This window comes from Grammomys surdaster, unplaced genomic scaffold, assembly GCF_004785775.1.
Source record: "Grammomys surdaster isolate TR1022 unplaced genomic scaffold, NIH_TR_1.0 125807, whole genome shotgun sequence".
NCBI classification, from domain to species: domain Eukaryota; kingdom Metazoa; phylum Chordata; class Mammalia; order Rodentia; family Muridae; genus Grammomys; species Grammomys surdaster.
This window is the reverse complement of record NW_021620638.1, coordinates 3629687-3653597: the sequence shown is the minus strand read 5'-3', so window position 1 is coordinate 3653597 and position 23911 is coordinate 3629687. Positions and strand designations below refer to the sequence as shown.

Here is a 23911-nt window from a genome sequence, read left to right as displayed (position 1 = left end):
CTAAAGCCAAGCAGTAAGTACTTTCTTTTCAATTATGCACTCAGAAGCAATAAAGCAAGGTTTAAAAGATGGCAAACCATGTCAAAGGCTGAGGTAATAAGAAATATGGGCTTCACAAATAAAAAAAATGGTGAGAAGTAACAGGATGATTCTGACCTCTATGCTGCATACAGAATACTTTTAAACAGGGTGATTTACACAACATAATTACTGTTATGACCCATCAATTATTTAAAACTGTGAATCCTAGAAGAGTAAGACTATATTCGTGCAGCCTGTAAAGAGATTAAGTATGATTTTCAATTGTACCCTGTGATGATTGATTTTTATTGTCAAACTGATATAGCATAGTTGCAGAGGAAGAGAAAACCATCAATAAAGAAACTATCTAGACCATATGGCCTATAGGAATGTATGTGGAGCACTGTCTTTTATTTCTGACAGGTGTAGGTGGGCCTAGCCCATTGTAAAGGTCCCATCTCTAGGCAGGTGGTCCTGGGCTGTAGGGAGAACTACTTAAACAGGAGCTAGCATGTGAGACAGCAAGCAACATTCCTCCATTGTTTCTACATAAGCTCCTGCTTAAGTTCCTGCCTTGACTTCCCTCAGTAATAGACTGTATCACTGAGGAAAATGTAAACTAAATATACTCCTCAATTTCTAAGATGCTTTTTTTGGCCAGAGTATTTTATCACAGCAACCACCACCACCACCACCACCAAAAAAAACCCCAAACACACACACACACACACACACACACACACACACACACACACACACAAAACAAAAAAGCAAACCTAGGACACACTCCAACTCAGTCTATTTTATATTAGATTTAATGTGTGACCTATGTCAGCTATTTTTAAAGGAAAGTCAACCTTTTCTTAGCAGTATTTTTTTTTAATGAAAAGCAACCATGTATCAACTTATATTTGAAAAAATACTTCAAAAATGTTGCTCCTATACCTTAAGAAATATGGTACATGTCTGCCAAAAGGTGTCAGTGGGAGGCTGAAGTGATGGTTCACAGAGTAAGCATGAGAATTTAAGTTCAAAGCCACAGAACACATATTAAAAACCGCAAATGGTCACATGCATCTGTAACCCTAGCTCTATGGAAAGGCAAAGACAGGAAGATCAGGAAGGCTTGCTGACCAGCAGTGTAATGCCAGGCTCAGTGATAAATCCTGTTCTCAAGGGAATAAAGCAAACAGTGATGGAACAGGACAGCTGATACTTCCCCTGACCTCGGCTCATGTGTACAGACATGTATATCACACACATGCAGAAGTACAAATAACCCCCCCCACACACACACATTTTTAAATTTGTTTCTGTGAATTCACAGTATTTATAATCTAAAAATGTAGTTTAAGTATATTTTAATCTTTTCTCAATTAGAGAAAAGTACAAAGATTTTATACACATACACACATACACACACACACACACACACACACACACACAGAGATGTCAAAGCTCAAAGAAAGCAAAAGCAAATGTTACTATTCATTACTTGGTTCTAACACTGGTAAATACATTTGACTTATCTGACTCATGAACCTCAAGAACCACTAAAGTAAATAATATAGTTCTTTAACTCTACTAAATTTTAAAATAGGTTGACATTAGAGAACATTTTTATTTACCCAGTACTTAAATAATCATCATCTAGTAATAAAATCTTCAAGTTGGAAATATGAATTCAGAGACTTGGATATGAAGTCTGCATACATACCTTTGTCTTTCTTAAAATCCAAAGCATCTTCTTTATCAGTCACTATTTCCTTCATATTGATGATACTCTGATGGGTGAGTTGTCTAAGAATTTTAATTTCTCTAATTGCTGTAATTGGGAAACCCTCCTTTTCATTATCCAGACGTACTTTCTTTAAGGCTACCATTTCTCCTATTAGACAGTCAAATAAAATCAAGTTATTAGCTTTCAAAAGACAATGCTGTTTTTCATAATTGTCTTTATCATTTCTGTTTCTACTTTTTAAAATTATTTAAAATTAAAATCATTTTCATTTCCAACATACTAAATGGTATTTGTAGTTTAAGAAATTAACCTCAAGTAAACTTTGGGGTGATCCACTACATTTAACACTATACAGTTGGTTAGGATTGTATTTATTGTTTCATACTGTCTATTAACACAAAGAAGAAGGATGGTAAAGAGTGAGTTTATCATCATTCTTTTCTGTGTGAAGGAGGGAAGGGTCAATATATCCTAAATATTAAAATTTAGGTATGTGTGTTTTGTATCAGATAGAATGTAATTAATCAGACATACACACATACATAGAGTTATTACATGTTAAGCTTATGTTCAGAAGCGGTCGGGCGGTGGTGGCGCACGCCTTTAATCCCAGCACTTGGGAGGCAGAGGCAGGCGGATTTCTGAGGCCAGCCTGGTCTACAGAGTGAGTTCCAGGACAGCCAGGGCTATACAGAGAAACCCTGTCTCAAAAAAAAAAAAAAAAAAAAAAAAACAGAAATGGTTTAGATTTTGGAGGTTTAGGGGAGTTTCTATTTTGTGTTGTGGGAATATATATAGCCTTATTAGGCTGAGCATCAGTCACATAAGAAAAATATTTCATAAAAGGATATTCATTCTACTTCTTTGGAAGGAAAGAAAAAAGACTGATGTTATAAATTTTCTAAGAAAAAAGTTTATCCTCTTAAGCATTAAAACTCTTTTTAATTTTTACATTGTTTACCTATAATGTAGTATATTTCATTAAAGCTTCTTAAAGTTGTAATTCAATCTCATTAATACAACATTACAAATATCAATGGTTACTGTATGTTCTAATTGCCTTCATTAGTTTCTAACCAGAAGGTGGTTAAACTAAATGGCCTCAAACAGCTGTCAATTTTAATCTTAGTCTATGTTTAAAGGCAGTATAAATTTAAAGAACACTAGTTCTGCCAAGCAGTAGTGACGAATATCTTTAATCCCAACAACACGCAAGAGGCAGAGGCAGGCAGCTGATCTATGAGTTTCAGGCCAGCCTTGGCTACATAGAGAAATCCTGTCTCAAGGAAAGTGTGAGGGAGAGGTGGGGAAGCTAGTTTTATGCATTATTTACTTCTTCTGTAATGTGACTTCTAACACAACTACTTTTCTGGAGGAGGCATTTCAAAACTTTCCCCCACGTTCTTAATTATGCTCCAAAAAAGTAATGTTCTGAAATCTTAAGCTTCTGAGTCTGGTCCAAAGGGTAACTTGTATATAAGGGAGAAAGTTGGCCAAAAGAAAATTTTATGTGACTTCTTAATACAAAATAACTTACTCCTAAAGACAAGCATGGTGACACATGCCTGTAACACCAGTCCTCAAGAATGTAAGCCAGGAGGGTCACTAAGTTCAAAGCAGCCTGGACTACATATATACATACTTTGCCTCAGAAAGAAAAATTAAACTACTAATACTTTAGCCTAGGTATCAACAGTTTTAATAATTATTTCACCACAAAAGGAACACATCCCCCTAAATCCTGCCATATAGAATATCACTGATACTGAAGGAAGTTTTTAAAAGATTATGTGGCCACATGTACTGATGTAAGAACACAGAAAATGCATATACAGAATAAAATTAAGACTAAGCAACAGCACAAAGAATTTTTACTTCTTTTGGAAATTCTTAAAGCTATACATTAGAAGAAAAAATATTCTTACCAGTGTCTTTGTCCCTGGCTTTGTAAACTTGTCCGTAAGTACCTTCTCCAATAATTCCGATGATATCAAATTTATCCACGCAGCGTTTCCCCCAGTCAATATCTTTTTCTTTGATTTCACCATAGCGAGGCCCACATATTCTATTAAATATAGTTCTGAAGTTTTTATAGACAATCAAGCAAACTGAATAAACTGTTTAATAATTCAATAATTCAAAAGTAATCCTGCCCAATCTTAAATCTGTTACTTTACCCTATTCATGTATATTTGTGAACATTCACATAAAACAAGTTACTGTCAGTAGATATTACAAGTTATCATAAAAGTAAACTATAATGTCTACATCACTCACTCTAACTAGATTAGAACTTCAAAGAGAAGTAGCGACAGTGTTTCTTTAAAAGGCTTTTAGGAATGTAGCTTTTCAGTAAGAAGGTAGAAACATTACTAGAAATCATCAAGATTCACTACTCAGTCTCCATAAAATTTTTCATTCAAGGATTCTCTCTCCCCATATATGTGTATATACATGTGCATAGGCACACACATGCACACATGTTCATAGTACAAGGTAACAAATAGTAACATAAGAAACTGACTACAAATTACTTACAAAATTATTTATAGCATTATAAAACACCATCATAAAAATACTGAAGGTTTTTCATTCAAATAAGTACAGAGAGTCTTAATTCATGTAAAATCACAACTCAAAATTCCATACTTGGATAGAGATTAATAGATGTCAAAAATCAAATTCTTTAAAAAGATGTTACTTTGTTGTATTTTGATATTTTATAGCAGGGCCAACACAGACTCAAGAATTATAGAAAAAGGATTCGAGGACCAAAGTTTTCTTCTCATAATAGAAAATTATCTTATATTTTTAAATTAGATGCCACCCAAAGAGCAATTCTAAATCAAATCTATCCAAAATGTTTTAAAACTTTTCCTTTGTTGAGTAGACATTTTTAAAAAGCACCAGAATTTTATTTCTTACCTTCAAGGAAAAAAAAACTCTACCAGGTGTTTAACATGAAGCTACATCAGCTTCAGTTCAAAAATTCTATCTCTTGGAAAATTACAATGCATAGTTATATGAAAAAAATGAGTAGTTCAAAGCAAAGGAAAACACTATCCATTACTGATTTTGTTTGAGTGCACTGAATACTGTCTTCCACTTGATTCAATTGCAGTGTTTTTATATTAGTTAGCTATCTTAATGATTGTTTAGTGTCTTTGATACATGCAACATCCCCAAATTAATAATTACAAACTCTAAGAAAATTTCATTTGGCTTTATTAGTCACTACAAATAGGTACCACCCTTCATGAATATTTGCTTCAGAACTCTGAACCAATCTGTATGTTCATGTTCAAATAAATACACACTTTTCATTTTAAATCTTAATGTTTTCTAAGTTTATAATTATCCAGGATAGTGTGTCCAGTCAACTTAAGTGCCAGTAGAAAGCAAGCACATACTTAGGCCTTCTTTTGCTATGTAACTGTGTTGCTGTTTTCTTCTCCTCTGGACTCTTGGAAAGATCATCTCCTCCTGGTAACTCAGGGGGCAATGGTAAATCAGCAAGCAGACATCGGAGTTTCTTTTCAACTTCTTTTTTAACTGCCTTTACAGAAATAGTGCCTCTTAAGCTAAAGAAGAAAAAAAAGGGGGGGGGGATGAGTCACATCAACCATGAATAGTTGATTATATGATATGATAAAAATATGATCATATTTTAATTTTTAAATAGCATGCAAAGGCTGTATATCATGTCATACTTCAAGTCCACCTAACAGATTATTATCCTTCAACCACTAAGTAAAAACTAAGAAAAAAGTGACACAGAATTAAGCAAAAAAAACCACAGAAATCTGTAAAGAGTAGACCTTAATTAATAGTAAAGTATGGATACTGTTTAAATGTAGTAAGTGCAAGAAAAATGAGGATTCAATGATATCTTTTTATCTTTGTAAATCTGAGACTATATTTAAAAATCAAGTCTAGGGAGCTGGAGGATGGCTTCCTGGTGATAGGCATGCAAGCATAAGAACCTGGATTCAATCCCAAAACTCCAGCAACACGGCTCTACAATCTCAGTAATCCTAACCTGAGAATGGAAGTAGAGGCAGCAGAATCCTTAAAAGCTCATGGGCCAGCTACCCTGGTGTTTATATTTGAGTAACAAAGGGAAGTTGCCTAATACAAGGTAAGGAGGAACATTTAATGTTGTCCTTAGAGCCTATACCAGCACCATGGCATGCACATGTCACATACAATACACATATACAAATAACAAAGCTTAAACATTAAAAAAAAAGTTCTAACTTCCAAAACTGTGAACTAAAAAGAAAAAAATCAAATCATCCTTTGCAAGAAACCACATAATTTTTTAATATTTGATTCTGATAGGGAGACAATGATGCTCTCATTTTAGCACATAAAATCGCAAACTACAATTGGCACACAACTATTCTCTTGCCCATTTACATAACCAAAACCAATTAATTCACTTTTAATCTCAGCACTTGGGATGTACAGGCAGGTGGACAGATCTCTGTGAATTTGAGACCATTCTGGTTCCAGGACAGCCAGAGATCCATACAACCTTGCATTAAAAAAAAAAAAAAAAGATTCTCAGCTGTTCTGCTGTCATGCCTTTGCTCTGCCATCATGAATGCTAACCCTCCATAATAGCATTACAAGTGAATTATAAGCCTGGTTAGTTCCACACATTTTTTTTAATTTTCAAATTGTATCTGAAGTTGTAATTGGTAATTTAAAATTTCCCAAATTTAAAAAAAAAAAAAAACTGTTACCCAAGAGAACCTTTTAATACTAAACTCAGAGAATTTACAAAAAATATTCAGACCAGGGTTTTGTTGTTGCTGTTTTTGTTTTTGTTTTGTTTTTCAAGAAAAGCTATATACAACACTGGGCCCAGATTTTTGTAAAATAGGGTTGTGGCTGAGGCTGAGGCTGAGGCTGAGGCTGGAGTTCATTAGAAGGATGGCCCAGCTTGAGTTAAACCCAAAAACCAGTAAACAAAAGAGAAAAATAAACTTCTTTACTTTCATACCACTAACCTTCTCCTTTAATAGAAATTAAGAGTCAGCGCCAATATACCAAGTATCTAGAGGTTAAAACACAAACACTAAAGTACCAGCAATAAAATAATATGTTGACAGAGAACAAAGTCCACAGAAACACAGATATTCCTGAGTTTTTATATTAGCATTTCAAATTAGTCAAACTCTGGTAGCATCACTGTTACAAGGAAGAAGGTGGCAAACCAGAACATCTCCTGCTTCTTCATAACAACCTAAACCAATTTCTCTGAGAAAATCTTTTGAGTCCACCTTTTGTAAATTTTATAAGCTGAGATTATAAAGGGAAAAAGGTGATTTGACTAGAAAAATAGAAAATATCCATAGCAAGTAAAAAACAAAAATAAGTATCAGGCATAGTGGTGCAAGATTTTAATTCCAACACTCAGGAGGCAAAGGCAGGTGGATCTCTGTGGTTTTAAGGCCAGTCTGATCTAATAGCAAACTCCAGGACAGCTAGACATTTCTCAAAAAAATAAAAAAAAAAAGCAACCCAAAAACAAACGTCAAAGAAAAACAAGAGTCTGAACTACAAAGATCAAAAGTCCTAATGAGAAAACTCTTCACTTTATAAAAGGAAGAACTGAAGACTGTGAGCCAAACAAAACACCAAGTGCCTGTCCCATTAGCAACCAAACAAACACACACCTAATAATGTAACTTCAAGACTACAAAAATCCAAATTGTTAAAATCTATTACTGTTAAGGTGATTCCATACTCAAAAAGGAGAGCTAGGCATGGTGGCTCAGGCCTTTTAACCCCAGCACTCTGGAGATTCAACCGGCAGAGGCAGGTAGATGCCAATCTTGTCTACAAAGTGAGTTCCAAGATAGCCAGGGATACATAGAGAAACCATATCTCAGAAAACAAAAACAAAAGATGATTCCATAACATTTCAGGATATAAACTAGCATAGTCTTGTTAGGATACAATTTGTTGCTCTCATTTCTAAAGTTTTAAATGGATATAATTTGTCATATTCTATCTTAACCAAGTATCTATAAACATTAGTAGTAGAAACTATGATATATCGATTGTTATAGATAAGCATATTGGAGCTATCAAAATTAATATGGAAATATTTTCTACACAGTAAATGAAAAAAAGTAAAGGAGTATCATGATCCTGATTCATCTTTTTTAAGATTTATTTATTTATTATATATGAATACACTATAGCTGTCTTCAGACACACCAGAAGAGGGCATCAGATCTCATTACAGATGGTTGTGAGCCACCATGTGGTTGCTGGGATTTGAACTCAGGACCTCTGGAAGTGCAGTCAGTGCTCTTAACCACTGAGCCATCTCTCCAGCCCGATCCTGATTCATCTTAAATTAAAAAAAAATCATGTTTTTATAAAAACACAATGGTAGCAGAAGAAACAGTTTACTGCAGTTCTGGGAGAAGGAGTCAAAGTGAGATATACGGTTTGGCTCAGACTCATAGAGGCTCCAATCCAGTGAAAAGGTGAAAGGTTTCAGCTCAGAGAAACCTCTGATCGGTTGACTGTGACTGATAATACAGAAAAAGTTTCCCTAAAATTAAGAAGACTGAGAGGAGTAGAAAGAACTGACTTTTTAATATTAGCTTTATTAACAACTATTAAGAGGAGTAATCAAATTCCAAAATTATCATCTGCAGTTCCCATTATAGTAACTGATTAAGACAAATCTTATTAGTGGGTGCTAAACCATTAATTAGATGACCAGTTGCAGGAAAAACAAATCTTCAAACTGATGAATGTGCTATCCTACAACTTCAAAATGCAACCTTCTGCACAGAAGTTTTAAGGCTAGTCATCACTTTACCAAGATATCACATCACAATTTAACATTGTGTTCTTCATGTAATAGGAAGTACATAAAATCATCTAAATATTCTGACCCAAAACAGTTATTTGTTCTCAACCTAACCAAGATTTGAGTTCAAGTTTATAGGAAATGGAAAGGTAAGAGAAGAGCAAGTGAACTGTCATCAAGAAGACATAATCAGACAAATACTACTATAAAACTACAGATTCAAATTCCTCAACTCATGAGGATAACACTGCAATTATCTTAGGTTACATTAACGGTACTTGTGACTAAACTGAAAACTATGGCAACCACTTATTTTCAAAAGATGTGCATACACATACACCTTCCCTATACAGAGAAATTAAAAGCACAGAAATAAATATTAAGTAAAATATTAGCATTTGTTGACTCTAAAAAAGTAGTTCTCAACCTGTGGTCACAACCCCTTTCGAGAGGGGGTGGGGAGGAGAGGCTTAACAATCCTTTCACAGAGGTGGCCTGAGATCACCTTTGCAAATCATATATATTTATGTTATGATTCATAACAGTAACAAATGTACAGTTATGAAGTAGGAACAAAAATAATTTTATGGCTAGGGGTCACCACACATAAGCAACTGTATTAAAAGGTTGCAGCATTAGGAATATCGAGAACCGCCGGGCGGTGGTGGCGCATGCCTTTAATCTCACAGTATTTGGGAGGCAGAGGCAGGCGGATTTCTGAGTTCGATGGCATCCTGGTCTACAGAGTAAGTTCCAGGTCAGCCAGGGTTACACAGGGAAACCCTATCTCAAATAACCCAAAAAAAAAAAAAAAAAGAATATCGAGAACCACTACTCTAGAAGGTTGTAAAGATGTTAATTTTATTATTTAACTTTTTTAAATGCCTGAATACATAAAACTAACAACAGAGTACAGATTTATAAAATCAGTCACAAAAAAATACAAACCATCTTTCTTAGATAATTATTTAAGGATATAACTGTGACAGTTAACTAGAAATGGGTAGAAGCATGCTTAAAGAAAGTAAGATGGAAAGCCTTCCTGAAGATATGACTACTGAGATTGTGTAGACTATTACAGTTCTTTAAAATGTTCTTTAGATTTCCAGTGAATGACAAGTAAATAAAGACGACTTGCACATTCAGGATTCCAAAAGCATATCAGAACAGAAAAGGTGCTCTCTACACATCAACAAGATAGATGACAAATTCAACAAGTAACCAATTTCTCCTCCCCACACTCCAAAACCAAACAAACAAAAAAAACAAACAAAACAAAAACAACCCACACCAGGTTGTAAAAAGAACTTTTAAATATAAAACTGCTATGCTCATCAAGACTGATGAAAGGGGGTGTGGGGGTGTAGAGTTGCTCTTCCCTTATAAAAGGGGGCAGAAAGCCAACAGTATGTGCTTATAGAAACCTAAAAAGCAGTCCTTTTCAAAAAAAGCATGAAGTCTATTATACCTTGGTAACTCTGAACAATAATAACTAGCCATTTTATTTTTTTATTTAATAAAAATACCATTAACCTAAGGTAGTCAATATTTCCTGTTGTCTTAATTTACACTAAAATAATCATAGTATCTGAGATAAACAGAACTTTAGATTATAAATTTTAATCATGTCACTTAATTTAAGTAACTAATCTATAACTTTTTAGGATAAATACGGTTACTTTTGGATATAGATACATGGAATAGAGCACAGAAAACTGAAAACATAAGACTACCAACAGCTATGACCTTCTACATGTACTCCACTAACAAAATTTATTGTATTTCTAACAAAACTAAAACTATAAAAGAATTTTTGGCCCTATTCAAGTAATTTTAACCATTTTTCTTTTTCACAGTACATTTTTATTTAGTTACTTAAAACTTTGCTGAAAATATGTCTCCTCTTTATATACTTAAAACCACCGGGCAGCGGTGGTGCACGCCTTTCATCCCAGCACTTGGGAGGCAGAGACAGGGGGATTTCTGAGTTCGAGGCCTGCCTGGTCTACAGAGTGAGTTCCAGGACAGCCTGGGCTATACAGAGAAACCCTGTCTTGAAGACCAAAAAGAAAAAAAAGAAAAAAAGAGAGAGGAAAAAAAAAAGCAAAAAAAACTCTGTATTTAAATCAATCACTGAAATACATAAATTACTGGCACATTCATGTCTGTAGTAGTATTCAGTGTAGTAAGAAAACATACATACAATGCAAAACATACAAACCCAAAAAGACACAATGAAAACCAAAAAGAAAGAGACAATACAGATCAAGCAAACTGTAGCTGAGTGGATGTGGTGGCCAGGCCCTTAATACAAGCACTCAGGAGCTCTGCAGAGGCAGGCAGATCTCTGTGGGTTAAGCCTAGTCTACATAGTGTAAGGCCTCTGAATCTCCTTTCCTACCCATTCCCTAAAAAGCAACAAGATAAAAAGACTTTTATACTAACTTGGGGAAAGGATAAGTTAAAAGTTACATTTTTTTCTTTGAAGAGTTACTGACAAAATTTGTCTGGACTTACCTATCAGTATCTTTATCTTCAGGCAGCATGGGAGGCAAAGGTAATGGTGGTAATGTAGAGGTCACTAAAGCCACATGTTGCTCCTTCTCCTTGGCTCCTATGCTTGGTGTGAGTGGCTTGGTTTTCTCTTTAGTGGACACTGGTTCTTCCTTTGTAGCAGCAGGTTTACTCTCCTTCCCAACAACTGTTTTCTTGGTGGCTTTCTCTACAATCAAATTATTGTCTATCTTTGTTACTTGAAGCGGTGGCTTTGTTTTCGCTTTGTCGCTTTTGACAGTTCCACCACTTGAAGGAGAAGGTGCATGCTCAGTTTTAAGTTTTTTTACTTCCTTCACATGGTTTGTCTGTGAGACACTGGCACCAGTTTCTGTGTTCCCCTTGGTAGGCGTAGAAGCATTTGAGGCTTTTGCAGCTTTGGCAGCTGCCTCAGCAGCCTTAGCAGCTTCTGCAGCTTTTGCTGCCTCTGCAGCTCTTGCTGCCTCTGCAGCTCGTGCCTTTTTATTCTTGTTCAATTCAGCTGCCAAGCTACTCTTCAGAGTTAGTGTGCTAGGAGAAATGCTTGAATGACGACTTCTGGATCTAGACAATCTGTGCCTGCTACGAGATCTTGAGTGCCTAGACGAATATGGGCTTCTGCTTCGGGATTTGGCAGATCGTCTGATGAAAAATAATTAACATTTATTTAGTCAGTAATCAAATTAAACTTGTGCTAATTTGAATCTCTAAAATGAAACAAATTTACTTAATTTCAAAATGGTAATATAGTGTTTCTGAAGCTGCTGTTGTAGTTAAGTAAAATACCAGACGACAATTTCTTTAAAAATATTCTTCCTTTCTCTGGCCTTTGAATGCCCAAAGATAAAGCTGGATTTAAAACAAACAAACAAACACCTCCCCCCAAAATAATGTAACAATTAAGGCAGCAACAGGCCATCACTGTTAACTCAGAAAGGAGAAATAAGGTAAGGATCTACCTTGACAGCAGCAGATAAAGTCTTCCATTCCCACCCCTTCCTTCACTTGGTCATATATTCTGGCACAAATTCTGTCCCTTCACCACCATGAATCCTATTTTTGACACTTCAGAGTTCTCTGCCACTCTTCCTTATAGTTCCTTTCTATCTTACCCCTGTAATTCCTTCATTAAAAATCCAGTACCTACACTGAGGCTCACAAACATCCCTAACTCCAGTTCCAAAACATCTGACACCCTCTTCTGACCTCCACAGGCTCCTGTGTACACAGGGTAGTGCAGTGCACATACATACACTCAGTTGTGTACATACATTCCCTAAATATTTTGGGGAAAATATATCTGTACTGGAAATATAAAGTCTATAAAAAATTAAAAAATAAAACTCTTGATCATCTAAATTGGATTCCATTTCTTCCTAGAGCCTTAACTACCTACCTAAGTTTTGTAAGGGGGGGGCATATTAAATTCAGAATTTTTAACTCTACAGGAGACAGGTTAACATATTTAACATACTGAACAGAGGAAAAGACAGCTCTTACTAGACTTTGGTAGAAAATAATTGTTATAAAGTAGGACAGGTTAACACAGTAAACTACCAAAGACAAGTCCTTACTCAAGAAACTGCAGAAATTACAGGAAGCAAGAAAGTAAAGCAAGAGATTCCAGGAACCCATAGTGAACATGGGCAGAAACAAAAAAAAATAGAATATTTCCTTTGATGGCTAGCGTTAGAGATATTTTTATAAACATTCTATAACTCTAGAATACAAGAGAAATTACTAGGCTAAGGATAAAATTAAATGAAAATCATAGTTTCGTAGCCTCAAATTTAATATAGAAGAACAAAACTCATGCAAGCATGTTGGTACATGTCTTTTAATCCCAGCACTCAGAAAGCAGAGGCAGTCAAAACTCTGTGAGTTCTAGCCCAGCCTGATCTACAAATCAAGTTCCAGGACAGCCATGGCTACGTAGTGAAATGCTGTCTAAAAAAATCAAAAACAAAACTAAACTCAAATTTGGGTAATTTTTCCCACTTTACTAATGCTTCAGGCAAATGGTTATTGTTAAGAGAAAGAAAATGCATGTTCAAACCTGTAACAAATTATACTATATCAATCTTACTAAAATACTTTTTTATAAATAAAATTTTCCCTTCTTAAAATTTTTCTTGGACTGACAATACAGTTCAGTCAAAGTGCTTGCCACGAAATCTGAGTACCAAAAATTCAATCTCAAGAATCCTCAAGACAGAAGAGAACCAATTTCTGCAAGCTGTCTTCTGACCTCAGTAGAGACAGACAGACAGACAGACACACACACACACACACACAAGTTAATACAATTAAAATGTTTTCTTCGAATAGCTTTATACTGTTGAATCTACAATGAGCACATATTAATTATTCATTGCTTGGTTTCGACAAGTTAAGAGAGCTCTTTAGGAGCAGAAAAGGATCAGCACCAAGGTCAGGCACCCTGCTCTAGGAGATTCAAAGTCCCCTTCTGGCTTCAATAGACAATATGTTTAATTTGTACATACTTATACTCAGACATATACATGATAAAAAAATTTAAAGACATCTTTTTAAAAGCTAAGAGATTGATTGGAAAGATGGCTCAGTGGTTAAGAGCACTGGTTGTTCTTCCAGAAAAGCTGGGTTCAATTCCCAGCACCCACATGGCAGCTCACAACTGTCTATAACTCTAGTTCCGGGGCATCTGGCACCCTCTCATAAAATAAAATAGAGACAGTTTAAAAAAGAGAAGGATTGTGCTAAGAAGTGTTCCCAAATTCATACAGCTCAAATAAAACCAGAACTGCAACTCAAACTAACTAGGGTTCACTATTAATTAGGCTAGTTAAGTGTCCCTCGTAGTAGTAGTTCTCAACCTTCCTAATGTGTGACCTTTTAAGACAACTCATCATGCTGTGGTAATCCCCAACCATAAAATTACTTTTATTGCTACTTCATGACTGTAATTTTGCTACTGTTGTGTATGAACAGTAATATAAATATTTTTGGAGGCAGAAATTTGCCAAAGGGGCTCAGCAAAGGGGTCGATATGCACAAACTGAAAACAGTTGCCTTAAAAAGAGAGCATAATGTCCATTGAAGCCAGAAGGGGACTTTGAATCTCCTAGAGCTGAGTGCCTGACCTTGGTGCTGATCCTTTGAGAGCACTATGTGCTCTTAAATCTTGAGGCATTTTTTCAACTTCTAAAGAGCACTTTTTAACTTGTTTAAAACAAGTGAATTATAATCAGAGGCTTTGCAAGAATCCAATTCTTAACATTGTACTTGGTGAACAAACAAATTTAGGCTGATTTGTCCTTTGCTACCAAGGCTTCTGCAATGTTCCCTCTTTTCCATAACCCTTATCAGGCTTCAACAGCACTGTATTCTTGACACTGAGAGTTCCAGATTACTTCTGACTAAGCACCCTTTATAAACTCCTTTAATCTGCATGCATCACCTCTGTGGTCTCTTTTTGAAGTCTCTTGAACTATCTAAGTTGGATTTCATTCTTTCTAGAATTTTCACTGGCCTAGAAGTATACCAAGTATATCAAAATAGGTATGCCAAAATACTTTATCACAATTTTAGCATCCTAAATTATTTTTACTAAAGAATAGCCAATCCATCATTGGGCATCATCTCCCAGTATATCGACCTAGATGACAGAAAACACAGAAGCCCGTGTAATAAATATCCAGTACTCCTGTTATCCATTATCTCCAATTTTTCTTACCCCACTTTTTCTGCCTTATCTTACATTTTCATGGAGTTCTCTCAGTCACATTTACTTTACAACCTTGTTAAGTCCTCAAAGGAAGTATGAAATGGTTACCAAATTGAAAAAAAAATCACCATGTTGTCTTTTTTTTCCCAAAACGTTGTCTTTCTACCTCCATGTTTAGTGCACAATAATTAGGAAATAGAACCATTTAGATGTCCATCAACATTCAAAAATATTTTTAAAAAATGGTACATACACGAAATGGGACCTCACTGAGCCATAAACAAAATCAAATGACATTGTAGGAAAATGAAAGTAGAAATTGTTTGGCAGATTAAACAAGATTTGGGTTTTTTTTAAAAGCACATTTTTCTCTTAAATGCACAATTTAGATTTTAAATTATTTGTGTATAATTTTTAAAATATCGCTACATACAACACTTACCTACCTTCCTAAGTCAAAATTTCAAATGGCTGGATATGAAGACACAACTTTAATCCCAGCACTAGGGAGGCAGAAGCAGGCAAAAATGTCTTTTGTGAGACTAGCTTGGTCTACATAGTGAGTTCCAGACTATCCAGAGCTATATAATCAGACACTGGCTTTAAAAAAAAAGAGAGAACAACAAACGACGTTCCTCTGTGCCAAATTTATTATGCACTGTTTTAAGTGTTCTGGCTAATTATTTCCAACAGCATTATACAAGACTCTTAAATATCTCATTTAAAATCTTATCTAATCTGTACTATTATAGTCAAACTACTGATTCTGTAAGATCTGGCACCATCTGAAATTAAGACTTGGAAAGTGCATATATCGTCCTCTTATATTTGCTCCTTTTAACATTCTTTATTTTTAATTTTACTATTCTCTATCTATTTAACCAGGCTATAAACTTCATTTCCTGGCAAACACATATTATCTTAGCAACTGCTTCATCTTACTGATCCTAACTCTATAGATAGTCCCTTATAGCCATACTCTCTGAATACGCCTGTTGCTGTAGCCAATTACCTCAAATATGATGAGTTAGAGCAAGATAAATTATCTCAGGGTTCTAAGACAGAAAACCAGTGAACTTTGAAAAATTAAACCATCCATTTCTGCTGAAATCTCTTCGGAAGATCTGTTCTCTTATCATTCCCAGCTTCACTCACTCAAGACCTCCATCACTCGGGCCTCTCTTCCCATCGTATTTCTTTCCTCTCTGTTTCTATCATCACATGGCATTTCTGACTCAACCTTTCAATCATTTATGAACCACCTAGATAATTTATAATCTCTCCATCTCAAAATCCTTAATGACATCTACTTTTTAAATCATATCAACTTTCTGCCACAACATACTTCATATACACATTCCAGGGAGTATAACATGGATACTTTAAGGGAGCATTATGTGACCTACCATCCTGCCCACTTTTTTTCTCTTTCAGTCTACTACCCTCTCTCTTAGTCTACCTATCCTACTGATATATTCTCTGCTCCATTTATTATTGTAGATAGAATAACCAAACCAATACTCACTGTTGAATGAATTTTTTTACATGTTCAATCCTTCACTTCCCTTTTCTTCTTAGTAGTTACTGCAAACCTTCACAACTTTCTTCATGCTCACAATCTCAGTTCCAAGATGTGACAGGCATGTCTTCTCCCAAACTATAATTACCTTCCACCTTGCATGCAACCTCACTGCTATCTAAAATTGATGCTCCATTCTCCAGACCTTACTATTGACCACAAATAGCATAACCTGTAAGCTTTTCAAAAATTCAAAAATGCTATTTCTCATGTCCTTAACTATATCTATAGTCTCATACATGCAATTTTTTTTTTAATTGTAGACAGGTTAACCAAAAGGTGTTGGTTGGTGGTACCTTGCTATTTTATCTTTCCTGCTGCTCAAACTCACTGAAATTAACTAGAAAATAAGCATATTTTACAAAACCAGAACAAGAAAAATTCAATGTCTACAATAACAATATTAAGTACATTCTTAAAAATACTTCCATTTCTGCTTCCTTACTTTCTTCCTGACTATATATGGTGGCAGCTTCTGCCTCTTAAGGAACTTTTTTTTCACTATATTTATTCTCACACAGATTTTAATTTATACTTACAAATTGTGGTGGTGTAAATAAGAATGGCCCTCACAGGCTCACACATTTGAATGTTTAGTCACCAGAGAGTAGCACTATTTGAAAGGATTAGAAGGATTAGGAGGTGTGGTTTTGTTGGAGGATGTATGCCACTGGAGTGAGCCCTGAGGCCCAGTCTTTCTCTCTTTTCCTCCCTCTCCTCCCTCTCCCCCCCTCCCCCCTCCCTCTCTCTCAGCCTATGGATCAGGATATAGACCTTTCAGCTATGTCTCCAGCACCATGTCTGCCTGCTTGTTGCCACACTTCTCACCATACTTCTCACCATGATGATAATGGAGTAACCTCTGAAACTGTAGCAATTGCTTTTTATAAGAATTGCCTTAGACATAAGTGTCTCTTCACAGCAACAGAATAGTAGCTAAGATACACATAATAGCTTAGACCCCAGGCTCTTAGGCTGTTTGAATTGCTGAGTTTCTTTTCAAATTAATCATCAGATGGATTTTGGCATAGGATTAGGATATGATTCCCATCAATTTCTGAAAGGACCAAAAATCTACCTTGGCCATTTTGTATTATTTATATGAAGCAGTGCTCTCAGTATTGACCATCATAAAACAAGAATATTAATAGACTCTGAACAACACTGAAGAGCTCTACATATGACAGTATTAAGTATTCAGTCAACATTTAACTCTTTATGTAAAACTGGAAAAATATAAGCATTTCTTTAATATCAAATCTGGTTATGTCTTTAATAGCATTGTATTCGTATCAAAGACTTGTTTTAAAATAAATTTGTGATTTATTACCAGAAACTGTCTGAACTGTATAACTATTTTGTATGCCTCTACACCTGAAATGGATATGAACCCCTGGTTTAAAAAGTCACCTCCTCCTCACTTCCAACTACCATACATAGCCCTCAGTACGATACAGCTAAACCATTAAGGTGCATTAAGTCTGAAATATTTCCTATTCTCTTGCAATGGTGGCTGCTAAAGGGGCAAAAACCTGAAGTCACTGTACACTCCACAAGGTCTCTTTTCCTCCATATTCATCTCCAAGTCCTGTCAACTCTACCTTTCTTCAGTTTTAAATAGTCTCCAAATTCTTTAACCTAAACAGCTACAGCTACTCTCACTATTAGATTCTGAATAATCACTTCCTTGGAGTAGTCTCTATACCAGGCTCCGATATGAAATCTCCACCTGTTCTAATAACTATACTATCAATGCAGTCACCTGAGTAATCTTCCAATTACCCCTCTACCAAAACTCCTTAATCATAGCATGTACACAAAGCCCTTGTCCAGCCATTCAAAATTAACCAAATACCAGGCCTAGAATGTTTTTTCTCACATTGATCTAATCATCTCCTGTATATTCCAGACAAAGGGATACTTAACATCTCAACACAATGTTTACCAACTATCTAAAATTCCCCCTCATTTCAACTGGAGGTATTGTTCAACTAATAATCACCTAGCATACAAGAAGCCCTAAGTTCAATCATCTACACAACAAAAACCAAGCATGATGGAGCACAACTGTAATTCCATCACTCAGAACTTGGAGGTAAAAAAATTAAATCAAAGTTTAAGGCTACACAGCAAGCTCCAGACCACACCAGGACACATGAGACTGTTACACACACATGCATACACAAAACATACACCAAAACCCACATCCTTTTAATAGAACAGAGCTAGAGATATTCTAATTATCCTCCCACATTTTTTGTCTCGTGTCATTATAATAAAAATAATTTAACCATCTTATCCAATTAAACTGAGAGAACTATCTTTGACTTTGAATACAAACCTTGCCAATCCCATATATTCAAAAATACTTATATAAGAACACCACTGATGCTGTTGTTCTGGAATGTAATTTCATCTTGTTAACCCAGTTATCAAGGTGCTGCAGATCAATCTGGTCCTAATCTAGCTTTCCCTATTGTTATAGGTTTGAATGTACTTAGTTCCCCACAGGTGCATTTGTTCACCACCTTGTGGCACTGTTTGGGAAGGTTATAGAAACTTTAGGAGTAGAAACTTATTCTATCACTAGTGGCAGGCTCCCAGGTTTTATATCCTGGCCCCACTTCCTGTTTTCTCTGCTTCTTGTATATGAATAGACTATGACTGACCTGCTGCTGCTATGCCTGCCCCACCATGACAACACTGCATACTCTCTGGAACTGTAAATAAAATAAACCTCTTTTCTGCCAAAGGTGCTTTTGGTCAAGGTATTGTATCACAGCACCATAAACAAAATTAATACACGTAACAACTACTAGATTTGACCAATGCTACCATCTGCCTATGGAGAACATTCTCCATCTCTTATAATGATTCCTTCCCAATTTTGAAACAGTAATCCAAAAGTACTTTCCTTCAATATGGCCTTACCAACTCCAAGACACAATAGAGCCTTATCAGTACTGTCTTGTGACTAGATCCATCATTCTTAACTTTTTAGACATTTACCTCATTACTGTATCAGACTATACCTTCTTTGAAGAACATAATATAATCCAAGTCAATTTTATTTTGTCACATTATACTCCATAGCTTAATGTCATTTGGATAGCAGTTCTTGTTCAAATGAATATAACACAATGAACATCAGTGTACAAAACACATTTCACTTGACTTCTTCCTTCAGCAATTAAAAATACATAGAAAACAGATGGGGAAACTAGGACAGCATGCTATGAGACTTATTACACATACGTGAAAACTACTTAGATGAAGAATCAAGAGTCAGGAAAAGTCACCCTATCCAAGCAAAGCCTGAAGGCCACTTTCCCTACCAAACTGAACTCTTTCATTTTCATTTACTTATAACTCTTAGCTAGCTTTCTTTCAAAAATCAAGCTGAAGTTTGTTCTCTGTAACCTGTCCATTTGCTGAAATCTGAACATGTCACTTACTACAAGGCACTCCAGAATAAGATTTTTTTAAATAACAAAACCCAGAATTTATAATTAAATAAGAATGAATGTTTTCCCTCCACCATTAAGGATAAGAGAAGTAAGTCTCTTCTTACCACCTTAGCATTATGCTAGAAATTCTAATCATTGTAATTAGGCAAGAAAAAAAGTTAATTAAATCCAGAAGCAAGAAAGCCAGCTATGTCAATTATCTGATGGCATAATCTTCTTTATAGAAAAATCCTAGAATCGACTAAAAATATAGAAACTAATAAATAAATGAGTCAACAAAGTTTCTGCATACATATTCAATATGAAAAAAAGTTTTAGCTCTCAGCAGGGCAGTGGTGGCCCACACTTTTAATCCCAGCACTAGGGAGGCAGAGGCAGGCAGATCTCTTGAGTTTGAGCCAGCCAGTCTACAAGGCAAGTTCCAGGACAGCCAAGGACCACACAGAGAAACTGTGTCTTCAAACAAACAACAAACAAACAAACAAAAACAAAAAAAAACCTCAGGGAGGGAAGGAAGGAGGGAGGGAGGGAGGGAGGGAGGGAGGGAGGGAGGGAGGGAGGGAGGGAAGATGTTTTATTTCTATATGTTAGCAATGAGGATTTGCTGGCTTTGAGCCTATCAAAAAACAGATACTCCAGGTTCAGGGTGATAATCTGCCTCAAAGGATAAGACAGAGTAACAAGAGGACACTATAGGATGCCTTCCTCTTGCTTCCATGTGTGCATACATAGGAATGTACACCCACACAGGTACACACATACAAATAAAAATAAAAATCTAAAAGTCATGTTTTTAAAAACCTACTGAGATATTCAAAATGGCAGACACACTCAGGTACAGTTGGCCTGAGTTTTCAAGCAATAAACTGGGAAATCTAAAACACAGTTATTTGAGAAGTAACATGGTTGGTGGGGAAAAGGTAGTACCCAAGTTAGTGGCAGCTTTAGCAGGAAAAGCCAGGAAAAAATTCCTCATGTCACTGGGTATGTGGTACTGACAATCAACAGAACAGGAGCACAACACACTTTCAGAAACACTTCTGCTTCTGTAGTGGCTTGGCAGCTGACACCCTGTGCAAACCACATTCTCAGAAAACTCAGAGCAAGTGGTACAGGATTAATATTTCAGTATTATGAAACAAGACAAACAGACTACTCCAAGACTGGAAAAGAAACCTTAATCAGATCCGCACAGCATTCAATAAGCTGAAACTAACTCAAAGCGACAAGTAGGAATTAGCAAAAGCTGCAGAAGGGCAGTGCCAGCATTTGTTTGCATCAGGAGCCCAAAATGAAATTTTCACTTGAATAGTACTCTAATTTCTGTAATGAATTCTAAGAGATGTGACCAGGTCTCAGACTTTGAATGACATTGGTAATTGGGAGTTAGGGGTGTGGGGGCAGAATTGCCTATCAACAGAGGACTTCCCAGGCCCAGGTAAGTGTGGAAAGCAAGAAATCCCAGAGCAAACATGTAAAGAGTGGATGAAGTCCTGAGCGACTTGTATTGTTCATGGCCACATCAAGGACCCAATGTCTCGAACCCAAAGGAATGTAAGACCTTAACCACAGAATGAGGCTGAGAGGGATGACAAAGCCTTCCTACAATCAGTATGTATAAATATGACTGTTCTATGGACACTGGCCAGTGTGCAAAACCTACTACAGGCATCTCCTGACTGCAACGTGAAACTGCTTCCATACTGGTCCCACAAACACTAACTGACTCTCCTTCCCTCTGCCCTATATATACATAAACTTGCTAATGTTCTCCAGCAAAGCAAGCACAGCCCACATGATCCCAGCTTTTCTGTGTTCTGTATGTGTTTGTGTGCCTGTCCTTTCTTTATTCCCTCATCTCCTTTATTCTCCTTCATCAGGAACTCAATAAAGACAAAGGCAATAATCATCCCAGACATTTTTCATACCTGTATCCACCAATCTAGCTCCTTCTCCACACCTATGTTGTCTCTGTTTAATGCCCAATGCCATTTGGAGCATAGGATCTTGACCCTGCTCTGCTGCTGCCCTATACTGCTCCCCACAACTATTTTCCTTCTGCCTTTTTCTCTCCCAGAGAATACAGTCTGGTCTGATTTGCAGAGTCTCTGTGCTCAGTCTAAGACTGGACTATTAGCTGGGCATGATGGAGCATGCCTTTAATCCCACAGCTCAGAAGAGAGGCAGGCAGATCTCTGTGAATTCCAGACAAGCCTGCTCTACAAAAACAGTTCCAGGATAGCCAAGGCTGTGTTACACATAGAAATCCTGTCTCAAGAAACAACAACAACAAAAAAAACGGACAATTCTATATATCAATAGCATATTAGTATTCCTACCATTCCTCTACCACTTCCTACTACTATAGCTCCTTTATTATGAACACGCCCCTCTTTTATCTCTATCACTTCAATGCTAATTACTAGTCTCCCATTTCTTATTTCTTTCTATTAATATGTACTGTAACTAATATATCAGTTCACTAAGTACTAGCAATATCACTTTGCTCCATAGAATGTTTAGTGGTTAAGGAGTGAATGCTGTATACTTAACTATTATTCAGTTTTAGCAGGGGGTATATTCTAGATAGTTAATGACAACTACTGCAGAAAGTATTCTTACTGAGCCTTACTGAAAGGTAACTGGAAGGTAAGAGGGAAATATTCTTACTGAGCCTTACTGGAAGGTAACTAGAAGGGAAGAGGGAAGAAAATCAATGATCTAACTCCTGGTGCATAAAGCCCAGAATAAAAAGACAAGTAACATGAAAAGTTAACCAACATCTATTCAACCTCAGAGTAAAGGCCCAGAATGAAGGAGACTCGGACAAATTCCAGACTGGGAATCCAAAACAATGACAATAAGTTCAAAGAAATGAAAGAAGGCCTGCACAATCTCTTGATTGCATTAAAAAGGAGCACAGAAATAAAAGGTGAATGAAATAAGTCAATGGAGGATAAGAAAATGGAATTCATCAAAGAGTTGGGATTAATAAACAAATACCAAACTGAAGTAATACTAAAAATGAAATGTTCAATGTCAAATAAGGAGCACAGTGGAAAGACTAGAGAGATGGTTCAGGTGGTAAGAGGACCCGGGTTCAACTCCAAACTGTCTGTAACTTCAGTCCCAGGGAAACCAACACCCTCTTCTGGCTTCTACAGGCACTATACACATAGCGCACAAACAAATATGTAGGCAAAGCACCCATACACATAAAAATGTTTTAAAAATGGAAAACAGCACAGCCACAGCAGAGAAACAGGTGTCCTAGATCTGCTTGTCAAAAGCCTAACATAACAATCACCCCTCACCTACCACACCATAGCAACACTTGGAGTCCAACTCAGATCTCAAGAGAGGTTCCCTGCATATGCATTCTACTTACCCTCCTGGTAATCAACCTATCCACCACTCTACTAGAAACCACATGAAACTACATGAACCATGACAAGAATTCCAGGTAAGGAGCTTTCAAACCAGTCAAATCCATTTACCAAGATGCACTGGAACCACAGAGCCCTATGCTACTAATCCCACATAGATTCGAGGACTAACCGCCTCTATCTGAGGAGAGTATGATATTCTGTGATCTGCACCCAGCCCCCACAGAGCAATACTCATTTCCACTACCAGCCCCTGCTACCCAAAGACTATTTTCAGAATCTAGAGTACCTTCAACAAAACTTCTGAGGATCAACAGCGAGACTCTTCTAAGACTAAAGTAGTCTCAGAAGTCAGTACCTATCTCTAGTTGAGCCAATACTACACCTGACATGCTAGTCAAACATCAACAGAATGACTCTAAGAATGAAAAACAAGCACCATTCTGCTGATCAAAATGAGACAAGTTGGGGTAACAGCAAGCAGAGATCCAAACACCCACTGAACAAATACTTGTGAGAGCAGATGCCCATATCAAAGAAACACTACTTCTGATTATTAGCCCCTAGCATATTCCCCAAGAAAAGCAACCTAGCTTAATTACAGTGACTTCAAAACAGCAATTACAAATATCTTCCAAAAA

General features: G+C 36.3%; 1 protein-coding gene across 2 annotated transcripts in view; it reads right to left on the bottom strand.

Annotated features, from left to right (window-relative positions):
- Cdk13 (cyclin dependent kinase 13) overlaps positions 1–23911 on the bottom strand; it is a 101267-nt gene that overhangs the window by 51791 nt on the left and 25565 nt on the right. For both annotated transcript variants that reach the window (XM_028789241.1, XM_028789242.1), the window contains exons 2-5: positions 11118–11774; positions 5173–5343; positions 3688–3827; positions 1739–1909 (exon numbers count right to left, since the gene is read on the bottom strand). In XM_028789241.1, the coding sequence (XP_028645074.1) occupies positions 1739–1909; positions 3688–3827; positions 5173–5343; positions 11118–11774 (1139 nt within the window). The remainder of the gene's footprint in view (positions 1–1738; positions 1910–3687; positions 3828–5172; positions 5344–11117; positions 11775–23911) is intronic.